The sequence below is a fragment of the Thermobia domestica genome, chromosome 13, assembly GCF_964235325.1.
Source record: "Thermobia domestica chromosome 13, izTheDome1.hap1.1, whole genome shotgun sequence".
NCBI lineage: Eukaryota > Metazoa > Arthropoda > Insecta > Zygentoma > Lepismatidae > Thermobia > Thermobia domestica.
The window spans coordinates 42,032,710-42,045,135 of record NC_137466.1 but is presented as its reverse complement, the minus strand read 5'-3'; the positions used below and the strand labels follow the sequence as shown (position 1 = coordinate 42,045,135).

At 37.9% G+C, this 12,426-nt stretch overlaps 2 protein-coding genes across 2 annotated transcripts in view; both read left to right on the top strand.

Moving 5' to 3' along the window:
- LOC145669180 (uncharacterized) overlaps positions 1 to 5,416 on the top strand; it is a 46,340-nt gene extending 40,924 nt beyond the window's left edge. The window contains exon 6 of the mRNA XM_081737509.1: positions 5,253 to 5,416. The gene's annotated coding sequence lies outside the window, so the exon portion shown is untranslated. The remainder of the gene's footprint in view (positions 1 to 5,252) is intronic.
- Positions 366 to 12,426, top strand: part of LOC145667576 (testis-specific serine/threonine-protein kinase 3-like) — a 28,887-nt gene continuing 16,826 nt past the window's right edge. The window contains 5 exon segments of the mRNA XM_081735046.1: positions 366 to 401; positions 5,253 to 5,378; positions 5,380 to 5,423; positions 7,546 to 7,695; positions 10,650 to 10,923. Coding sequence (XP_081591172.1) covers positions 366 to 401; positions 5,253 to 5,378; positions 5,380 to 5,423; positions 7,546 to 7,695; positions 10,650 to 10,923 — 630 coding nt within the window.

The window sequence follows — 12,426 nt, the reverse complement described above, 5'->3', positions numbered from 1 at the left end:
TTGACATTCCATGTTAATGATCTGTAAATAACAAGAAAATGTATCTTAGTAACAACGAAACATATATTTAGGTAGAACAATATATTCTCTTTCGGATGATGTACAACTTCGTGCCAAAAGTATTTAATGTCATACAGATTTTTACAATTTAACAAAACGGCGGGAACTTAGTTGCCAACATAATAAAATAGTCACGGAAATGTCTCATCAACATATCATTATGATAATTATCAAAATTTTAGGTATAATATGTCTTTGTTGTTGACTTGGGCTAGCCATGCTGCAGCAGGAGAACTTAAGGAAAGAAGGGCCCGAAAATCCAAGCGGGGGACCATATATGTATATAATAAAAGGGACCTGTTGCTATGGCTTCTAGCAAGCGAATCAAACCAACTGTTCATGTACTGGACGAACTCTGATTAGTAAGCCCCCAAATACACCCTTCTGCACCTAGAGTCGTAAAGATTTGTTATAGCACTGCTTAGGGACTTTTCAAACTTGCCAATTGATTTCTAGTACATAGAGCATAAAAGAAGTGGACTTGCTGAGGATTTTTTATTTTATCATTTTCTACTGAATTCCATGCGAGCAACAACTCTAAAACTGGGTATCTTGATTAATCGAAATTTGACACCCCTTTTCAGCAATTTATCGAATAGCAGCGTCATTTCAGATTTTGGTAAAGGGGGGGCTAGATTCTCCAATCATATAAGAATTTTATGGTTTATTATAAGTAAATTACTGTACAATTGATTAAAAATATGTATTTTTCAAATTCAGAAGGGGGCAATAGCTCCTTCCCTATGCCCTCCCCAAATATCACCTCTTTTGTCGAAACCATAAGGATTTCAGCCGCGTCAGTTGTTTCCAGATATCATTGTTCATAATGGTATTTACACTGTAACGGTAGAGGATAAACTTAGCGCTCAGTAGGGATGGGCACGAGTCGAGCTAAAACTCGACTCGAGTTTCGATTCGAGTCGAATGTAATTTTCTCGAGACGAGTTTCAAGCCGAGTCACTCATTTTTAGGTCGAGTTTCGAGTCGAGTCGAATTTCCTAAATGGCTCGCTTGTTCAGCTCGTTGTAACTCGTTTTGAAATCATGGCCTGATTAGACTGGAAAGCGATGAGGAAGTAAGCATTAATGTGGAATACTTCTAGTGTTGTTCACGAAAGGAGACACTACACTCATCTCGTCTCGTCTCGATAACGAGAGAATAGATTTTTATAAGGAGACAGCCTCAAATGTCTTGAGCACCAATATAAGTATATATTGTAGTTCTTACCATCAAGGTTGAGACCTGCACCGTAGATTTTTTTTTAACCCAAGCAGAAGCTCGATTCGGGTAGTGATGTCAATCGGCTCGATTCGATTCAATTGAGCGAATAGCTCGAGCCGGCTTGGTTAGGATGAGCCATCGGCTCGGTTCAGTTGAGCAGATGGTTTGAGCCGGCTCGGTTACGACAAGCCATCGATTCGGCTGAATTCAGCCGATGGCTCGAGTCAGCTCGGTTGGGACGACTTATCGGCCCGACTCAATTAAGGCGATGGTTTGAGCTGCTCGGTTGGAATGAGCCACCGACTTGGCTCAGGTGAGCCATCGGCTCGAGCCAGCTCCGTTGAAACAAGTCTATCGGTTCGGTTCGACTCAGCTCAACTGATCCGATGGCTCGAACCGCTCGTTTGAGGTGAGCCATCACCTCGGATAGGATCGTATGAGCCATTGGCTCGAGCGGGCTAGGTTGGGTAAGCTGTTGACTCAGACCACTTCTTAGTTCGGCTCGATAGTGAATGTGCTGTGAGCCGAGCCACTCGAGCCATTGACAACCCTAAACCCGGGCCGAGAAGATTGGAACATTTTTGGCAGGCGAACCCGAACACTTGCTTCTGCGGAACTCAAATCTCGTGAACAATGTCCTTGCCTCCTAAAGACTTCTCGACGACCGATATCGGCAGTCAGCTTGTTTTTAGTATTAAGATACAAACCACCTATCTTTCATGGTTATACACGGCGTTATAATAATAATAATAATAATAATAATAATAATAATAATAATAATAATAATAATAATAATAATAATAATAATAATAATAATAATAATAATAATAATAAGTAGTAGTAGTAGTAGTAGTAGTAGTAGTAGTACATGAATTGAACATTTTACGAAACCTTCAGTTAGAGGGATGCAAAACTCAGCATATAAACTCTTCATGAAAAATTAGAAAATACATGCCTCAGTATTTTCGCATCAGCAGCGAGACTATATATATAAGATGTGTACCCACAGTTTAACGTGGGATCCGAACCACATGAGCTCCCACCGGGAATCGAACCCGGGTCTCCCATTCAGTATTTTCCAGAATTTCGTTTCTAAGAGGGGGAATGGAGATACTTTTAATATTCAAATTTTCCTGTCTGTTTTTTTTTAAAAACTACTCAATGTGAGGATTTGCTTAAGTTTAAGCTGAAAAATTCGGTATATGGAATGAATTGAGAACAAGGAAATACATATTTCAACGTTCTCAAAAATTTCGCTCCTGATTAAGGAAAGAGGTAATTTCTCCTGTATAATATCCACATTTCCCTTTCTTTATTTATAATATCCACATTTTCTTTCTATATTCAGAAAGTGCGGAATATAAGCGTTCGCTTAACTTGAAGGTGTGAAATTCTATAGTTTTTTTTTTTAAGGTAATACGTGTTTCAGCAATTTCAAAAATACCGCTCTTAAAGAGAAAAAAATAGGACTATTTCTATAATATCCAAGTTTCATTTTCTTTATTATTCCGAAAGTGCTCAGTGTGAGGGTTCGATTAAGTTGGATGCGTGAAATTCGGCATATACTTTCCTAATGAAAAACGTGAAATACATTTCAGCGTTTTCAGAATTCCGCTTGAGAGGGGTAAAGGGGTCATTTCTATTTAATACCCTTTACGTATTCAGAAAGTGTCGAATTTGAGTATATAGCTTATATATACACAGCGTGTCCTTAAAAATACTATCATGTTTTAAAGTGGTATTATGTCGCTTTGGATAATCGTAGTTAAATGAAATTGGTCACATTTGAAAGAAAAACTCATATTTTTACTATACGTCGTAGACACTGAATGTGGGCCCGATTCTCAGGGCTACGTACAAATGCCTCCCGCACTTGTCCCACAATTCCCACACTGATAGATGGTCTTGTCCCACAATTGTCAACAGGGGCACACTCAGGGAGATCCACTGTGAATATATATATATATAGCTATGTGTGTGTGTGTGTGTGTGTGTGTGTGTGTGTGTATGTGTGTGTATTACTTTGGACCCCTAAATAAAAAATTGACCTTTACGCACCTCATACACCTAGCATTTACATATGACATGTACCGCCGCACGCCTCCTCTGGTCTTCATTCAGGAAAGTATGACTAAGCTTCATTCCATATAAGGCAAAACAAACTCTCCTATGAGAAATGTTTCCCATTGAACCCTAGGCTGTAGATAACATGACGTTTTGCGAACTACATATCGTAAGGGGGCATGGGTGGGAAATAGAATGATTTTTTGCCTTTCACCAGATCACCGGTATTAGGCGTAGAATCTTGAAATTTTGTATAACTGTTCTCCTTGCACCTAGGCTGCAAGTAAGGCGAAGTTTAGCGAATTGCTTGTCCTACTGTTCAGCAAACAGTTCTGCAGAACCGACATTCAAAATGTTTAAACTCTTATGCCAGTTTCCGCAATCTCCCGTTCCCTACTGCATTAGATCGTCACCCAGCGACTTCACTTTCGTGAGGGTTCGAAAATAACTGACGGTGGAACACAAGAAGCCCTGCGTCCGCTTTGACCTTTCTGCTATGTTACCACCAGGAAAGTGACCAGTTCCTCAATCGCATGGTGAACAGAGGCGAAAAATGAGTGTCCTACATGAAGCCAGAAACTAAGAAACAGTCCATTTACTGACGACATAGGGTTTCAGGTGTCAAGATCAAATTTAAAGAAACATTGTCTGTCCGAAAATTGTTGTGTACAGTCTTCTGGGACTACAACGGTGGTCTTCTAATCCATTTCTTACCCAAGGGACACACCATCACAGCCGAACGCGGTGTTGTGACACTTTTCCACAACTGCAGGTCCATACACTTCACAAAACTGTCGGTAGATCCCTGACGCCGACAACTTCTTAGTACCCGGCTATTTGAGGCGATCGCAAAGAGTATTTATTGCTCATTCGTACTCTTGGAATACGCTGACCATGTATTTAAATGTAGATGGCTAATCATAAACGCGAAAGCAATAAAATCGCTGAGAAAACGTCAGCTCGAGCGTATTTGGTGCGGGTCGGAACAATAGACCGCCTGCTGTTTAAAAGATTTCAAAAGGAAATTAAAAAAGGAAAGACGTGTTGCAAGGCAAAGGGATTGTAACAAGAAACAGCTGCTTGGAAGATGGTTTGTGCAGAGTATTGAACTCTGCTATTACACACCTGGACCTGGCAAAAAGACCCGGAAATCCTGACTGGCTCACAGTATGATTTACACATCTAGTGAAAGTAAAATTACTGAATAGCCACTTTGGCCGCGTTCGCTACAGGGGGTAACGCTTTCTCAAATACCCTTAGACTTAGGGTAGAAAACTCTGGTGCTAGGGGTCTCGGGTTCAAACCCTGCTCCCGCCAAGTGAACTTTGTGGTGGACAAACACCGTGTGCGTGGGTTTTCTCGGGGTTCTCCCGTTTCCTCCCACTTTCTTCATTCCACCATTTCATTCATTACTCATTATCACCGTCTCCTTTAGCCTAACCGGCATAACCGTGGGACGTAAAACTCAAAATTTCATTTCATTTCACTTAGGGTAGAAAAAACTAATTACTGTGTGTACCTCGCATTTAGCCACGTGATATTTACCCCAGTTCTGTAAACACTGGCTCCGCATAAGTGGACTGGCGCCAACTTATAACTTTGTGTTCCTCTTCAACTCCTGCGTAAGCGCGTCCCACTTTGATCACACGTGCTATCTTGGTCACTTTCGAAACTTACCATACTTTCTCTATATGCCTCGTGTTTAATCACTTGCAGTTTTCATTCTATTTGATTTCGAAGTATTGGCTTGTCCGTATTGGTAAACCCTTTACTTATTTAGAACACATATATCGTTAACATGTGGTCCTACTTTGGCCTATAGTATTTTTTAAGACAAATAATCCATTTCCATTTTCTTTCATGAAGTGATTGCGTTATAATATTATATATGGTGTTCTTTGTTCTAGGTGGCGTACTCTGAAAAGCATGGAGGCAAAGCAGCAGTGAAAATAGTCTCGAAGTTTCAGACACCTTCGGATTTCTTACAGAAGTTCTTGCCTCGAGAAATCGAGGTGGTCAAAGGTTTAAAACATCCCGAATCTCATTCGTTTTCTTCAAGCAATCGAGACGACTCATAGGTATGTAAATCAGGTGTGTAAACGAGCTCGACGGAAAAAAAAAAGAAAAAGAAAAAACTGCTTGTTAACTTTTGGTTACTTTGTGATATTCTTGGTGTCTTGGTGTCAAAAATATTTGCTCAATCACTCTCATATGGTACAGCATTGATAGCCAATCCACAACGTAATGTGGCTTAAACAAAATTAGAGCCACTTTTAGGAGCCATTTTCCATTTCCTTTTCCTTCCCTGAGACAACGGTATTCTTAATGTACGGAAGTTATACATTTTCTGAATCTTCATTTTATTGTTCGTATCTTGCTTTCCATTTCACATATCTAGACCAATTAGGGCCTGAACTAGGAAAATTTGAAAGTAACAATACAAAATTTGCTTTTTTCAAAGATTCGGTCCGGTGCCAAAGACCTTGCCTTGCAGAATGGACTTCGAAATCAGTAAGAAGATATTTTTACAGCTAAAAGTCAAGTCCCGATTCAGGTATATTGTTGGGACAACTATATACACTTCCTGTTTCGCATGAAATTAAAAAATCAAGAAATCATACTTTTTTTTATTCGCAGGTCCCCATTTGGCGATCACTGTTGTGACTATGTCTTGCCACCTTTTATACCATTAAACATTCTTTTTATTTTATCCCATTTTGATGCTGACAATTTTGCTTCATGTCAATTGTTAATTAATGTGACGTCAAGGGTTGGACAAAATAGCTACAAGACAATTATAAAAGTACAATTATAAGAGTAAGAAATGGATCTGAAACACTCTCCAGTCTTTCTTCTATTATATGCTAAAATTCAAATTTTAAATCTGTGAATTTATTTATCCTATTAAGTATTTTCTTCCCGTTTTGTCCAATGGGTATGACAAAATTAAGAAAATCAATAGCAAGAACTAAGGTTTTCGGGAGAAATACATGTCCAGGTTCGAATTTTATGCATAAAATTACATCAGTAAATTGTCAAAAGATGCGATAGTAGAACTAAGAAAGAGGCATTCTAACTAAATGTGCCATATGCAGAGGAGAACAGGCCAATAAAATATTGTTTCCATTTTGAAAATTTTAATTCTTGCAAATTTGCTGAAGAGTGGCTTAGATATAGTAGGGCCTATACCTATTAAATCTTCCACATGCATTGTTTCTCGCATACATTTCAACATTAATGCCAAATGTTATAATATAGACAAAAGATGTTTTTTTTATCAATATCTATAAAGGTAAACTCCTCTAAATAAAAAAATATAGATAAATTGTAAAATGTCATTAGTCAAAGAGCATTCGAAATTTTTTTAAGAACAAAAGTCACATAGAACATAAAATCTGTTTTTTACGCACCACTGCACAACTCATGTGTCCGCTTTTGACCCTGCAAACACTAAATCCTTTATTGCTATTTCATCTACAATGCAATAGATGAAATAGCAAGGAAATCACTAGCAGTGATTTCGTCTACAATTTCACAAAAGATGCAAAGATTTGTGAATGGATCGGCTGCTAATTTTAGATGTGGTTGACTGCGTCTAACAGCTTGAAGCATCTTGGTAAGTTGCAAATCTCTAAATACATCCAGGAGATCCCGTAGAGTGGATCTTGAGTCTTCAGGCTGATCTTCATTCATCGATAATTTTAGTGGTTTATATGGAGAACTGGTATTTTTGACGTAAGTTGGTAGAGCAGTGGGCGGCTCGGCACAACTGGTGGAGAGTGAGCATAATAGCGAGAAGTAATTTATCTAAAAATGTATTCGATTATAAGCGCCCCTTTAGAATTTTAGCCTTACATTTTTTTTTTTTTTGAAAAAAAGGAGGCACTTATATTTCAGTAAATATAGTATTTGGAATATGACATGTATAGTGTTTGCAAACAAAATACCTTGTCTCTTTTTTTTCTTAATTTTTGCACACAAATACTAGATAATTAATTTTATATTCTTTGTATCAGACTATTCGTATATTAGCAAGAATTATTAAATTGCAACTATATAGAAAGAAATAGATTTGTACATAAAATGTCACATCATACATTGTTTCTTAATACTAGTCATTTATATTGCCCCTTACTGTCAAAATTACCCTATAGAAATGCAAGTATTAAATTTAACTTTTACGATATTATATCTTTTTAGAGTATGCATCATCATGCAGTACGCAGAAAACGGAAGCCTCTTAGATATTATCCGGAAGGAGAAACACATAGATGAAGTTCGTGCAAAACGATGGTTTCGTCAGTTGGTTGACGCTATTGAATACTGTCATGACAATGGTGTTGTTTATAGGCAAGGATTGAACCTATTATTTAAACTGATTAAATTAATATACACATTTTTAATTATAAATACAATAGTAATAAATTATAATTTGAAATATCAGGCCCATATTTAAGTATTTTTTACGCCTATGGTCCCCCCAAAACTTTGGTACCCTCCACCGCCTATATTGGTTCGTATCGGTAAAAGGTGGAGCGTACAAAACCAAATGCAGATTACACAGGCAACCAATAACCAATAGCCTCGCAGTCAGCTTCTTCTAGCGCCAGTAGTGTCGTAACGACAACATCTGAGGGTGAGGCTAAAGGAGATGGTGATAATGAGAAACGAATGAAATGGTGGAATGAATAAAGTAGGAGGAAACGGGAGAATCCCGAGAAACTCACGCACACTGTGTTTGTCCACCACAAAGTCCACTTGGTGCCACCATAATCGAACCAGGTACCCCACACACCAAAGGGGAACGCTCTACCACTGAGCCACCGTGGCTCCTTTAATTTTATATATTAGATTAGATCCAGTAAAAAAAAAAAAGGCAAAGAGAGTGAAGCCGAAACTCTGTCGTCTTAACACGAGATTCAGCTATTGGGTTGAGCAATTTAATCAGTTACGATATCAACGAAAGTGAAAGGTTCCAAACAATATGCCTACTAGAATTAAGAAAGCATAGCCATTTAATTTCATGTAAGTAGGTTTCTTACCTTCCATATGTTTCATCTATTTATTCATTATTTGTTTCCTCGTAAAACAATTTCTTCCTTTTTTTAAATAAATAAAAGAAATGATAGTCGTAGATACTATTAAAATTTAGAAGTTAATGCGTAAAAATATTATTCTATTAGAGGAACTGATTTCTCATACTCTGTTAACAATGTAACCCAACACTAAATTATGACAGATGTATTGGCAGAAGTGCATCATGGTTGACCCATCCATTAAGAATAATGTTATGTTCTTGATAGTTAAAGCAGCAAATCAGGATTAATATGCATAGTGTAACCACACTATCAATTGCATGTAAAACTTCACCTATTAAGACATTTAGTGCATGATGTAAAGTTAAAATAGTTTGGTTAGTTTGCATATTAACGTAGTAGTGTTTGGAATACGGTACTTTCTGTCAGAATATCATCACTTCCATGAAGAAAAAAGAACGAAGAATAAAATTACTTTTTCTTTTGCTATTCCCCTTCGTCCTTCATTGCCTTAAATATAATAATAATACAGGGTTAGCCTAAAAGAAATAGACAAGTTGTACTATGTATAAAATGTTATGTATTTTTTTGAGCAAAAAGATTTTACCTGTGGTCATGCGTACATACTTGAAGTTTTGCGGCTAACAGTTTTTCTTTTGTTTCAATGATGAGCAAGGATGTTATAAAATAGAGGATCTGCCCATACAACAAAATCGTGAAAACCATATGTCACAGTTTGTCCACGCCCACTCTGCCCGCTCCGCTCCACTAAGATCGCAATGTTTCGAGCCAACAATCATTGCGGAAACGAGAGTAGCCAATCAGACGTGCCGGCTCAGAGGACGCTCGGTTGTTTTTTTGGCTTCATTGACTTCATAGAATGAAGATACGTATGGGCAGATCCTCTATTTTGTAACATCCTTGGTGATGGGCGTGTAACGTAAGCGGCCTTGCCCTCGAACTTGACCTTGACGTGGCTTGGAGAAATATGGAGAGAAGTTGAGAAGACGTTCTGTGTTTGGAATATGCCAAGACAAATTTAGTTACTGTAGTCAACGTAATTTTACGACACAGTATGAGAACAACCACCCACACGGCAGTCCATTTATGACTGGATGCATAAATTTGATGTAACACGTTTTCTGTGTAAGAAAAAAAACACCGAAAGACCTCCAGTGTCAAATGAAACAGTTGAGCGCGTTCGTGCGTGCTACGCTCGCAACCCGAGGAAATCAATGAGACGTGCAAGAAAGAAACTTGATATACCTCAAAAGACTGTCTGGAACATTCTACGCAAACGTCTCAAGCTCTATCCATATCGATTGGAATTACTGCAAAATCTCAGTGAAAGTGACAATCAGCAACGTTTAGAGTTTTTGTGTTCATCAAAATCTTTGTGAAGAAAAAGATGACTTCCTTCAGCTACTTACATTTGGGGACGAATCAACCTTTCACATTAGTGGTGTCGTAAACAAACATAACGCGCGTATATGGGGAAGTGAAAACCCTCACGAGATTGTGGAGCAGATTAGAGACTCCCCAAAGGTTAACGTGTTTTGTGCTGCATCGTCCAAAAAGGTGTATGGTCCGTTCTTTTTCTAAGAAGAAACGGTTACTGAAAGAACGTACCCGGACATGTTGCAACTTTGGTTGGTGCCAGAACTTGAAGAAGATAGTGACAATTTCATTTTGTGCAGGATAGAGCCCCACCACACTGGCATTCCGATGTAAGGGGTTAGCTTGATGAAGTTCTTCCAAGGCGATGGATTGGCCGTTCAACTGCTGAGAATATGGCTATAACTCAATGGCCATCACGAATTCCAGACCTCATACCGTGTGATTACTTTCTATGAGGTGTCGTAAAAGATAATGTGTTTGTTCCTTCTCCCCCAGAGTCTGAAGCAACTGAAAACGAATCAGAGATGCTGTTGCATTGGTGGACAGTCAGACTTTGATGCGTGTTTCGGAAGAATTGAACTACAGACTAGATGTTTTCCGTGTAAGCAAAGGATCACACATAGAACATCTGTAGTTGTACCACAAAAACTTCCAGATGTACCCTACAACTCACGTAAGTAGTGTCACCACACCATGTCATTAAAACTCTTTCTTTGGGTGACCATTAATGTTGTCTATTTCTTTTAGGCTAACCCTGTATAATACGTAATTTGATTTCATATTTCATTATGTTTCTTCTCTATGTCTCTAAACGTATAAGATGATACTGGTTTAGGAAAATATTTGTATTATTATTATTGTTATTTTCAGGGATATTAAATGTGAGAATTTATTACTCGATCACGATTACAATATTAAATTGTCAGACTTTGGATTTGCTCGTGGGCATATGCATTATCGGGATGGTCATCCATCTTTCAGTCATACCTTCTGTGGCAGCTATGCTTACGCGTCGCCTGAAATTCTGAAAGGCATCCCTTATCAACCTCACTTGGCTGATATTTGGTCCATAGGAGTAGTGCTTTACGCCATTGTGTTTGGACGCCTTCCTTTCGATGATTCCAACTATAATAACTTGCTAAAGGTAAGTTTTATATTATTAGTACTAATAAATTATGCTTTAGTTTTGTTAAGTCGAAATATATATGTTGAAGAGGAAGTTCGGCTTCAGATATACTTGTTTACTTACTTAGCTACTCCTCGGCGCTACAATCCATGTAGAACGTGTTCTTCCTCCATTTTGTTTTCATTTCTAAAGTAGCCTGCATTAAAGTTAAACTGTTTTTAGTAGTTATCACAATCCAAAACATTCCGTGTCAAAAGGGAGCCAAGTTCCGAACAAGTACAAAAAAAGTAATCAATACAGCCAAATTCTTCAGCCACGATAACTTACGATCTCTTATAGTAACCACTTGGGCAAGTTTCTCAAATCAGGAGCGTCATTTTAGATTTTGCTTGGTGGTGGTGATGGCAAAAGTCCTTGCCCAAGTGGTTACCCTTAGGCAAAACCCCTTCATATAAGTAAAATTTTGAGTTTTTCACTGATTTACTACTATTTTATTGATAAAAAGCTATATAAATCTCAAACTCAGGGGGGAGTCAATTGCCGCCCTTGTCTCAAATACTTTCAGAATGGCGAAATTCATGTGAAGAACTTGTGAGAATTGATATCATAATTTACCTTGGCTGAAGAATTTGTTTGTATTGATAATGTTGTCTAAGAACTAGTAGGCTAATTTCTTCAAATACTTTCAGAACGAGAAAACTTATTTCAACAACTTGGCAAAATTGATATCGTAACTTACCTTGGCTGAAGAATTTGTCTGTATTGATTACTTTTTTGTATTTATTCGAAACTTGACTTTTTTGACTGTGTGTTTTAATTGAAATATCAGAACTTTTGTATGTTTGACTGGTTTTAGCACTCCATATAGCCTAGTTCAGTATACTTTGCAGTAAATGGTTTAAGAAAAGGTAAGATTCGAAAAACCAACGCCACATTCGCGTTCAGCATTAAATTCCCTGTACTTTGAAACTCAAGATGATTTCTTTGCATTAAAAAAAATGGCCCCATTTCTTCAAGGTGGCAGCCAAAAAATATATCTCGTATGACTATATTTAGATATTTTTTTAAAAATATGTTGATTGGCAGAATATTAGCTTCACTTCAAGGCAGAGATCATTTTTGTGGGAATTAGTTCTCTCTTTTTTTTATCTATTTCAACTCTATTAAAGGGGTTCTCTGGGAAGTTGATAGTGCTCCGCCACTATTAGTGGTACGCGAAATATTTGAATTTTCTGGTTATGTAAATGTTACGTATATCAAGATACAAACTCATATTTCTTGTTAATCGTGAACATAATTCTTTTCGATCTCGTCCACAATTTACATGAGAAATGCAGTTTTAAGGGTCGTATCTCAACCCCTGCCACGAACTCCTGTATTTCAGCTTTAGTAGTTTTGTAGAGCTTTTCATTACTAGTAAGCAAAGGGGTCACGGGGACTCACAGGTAGAGCGTTCACTTTTTGTGCATAGGGTCCTTCGTTCAACCCTGGCTGGTACCATGTGAGCTTTGTGGTGGGCAA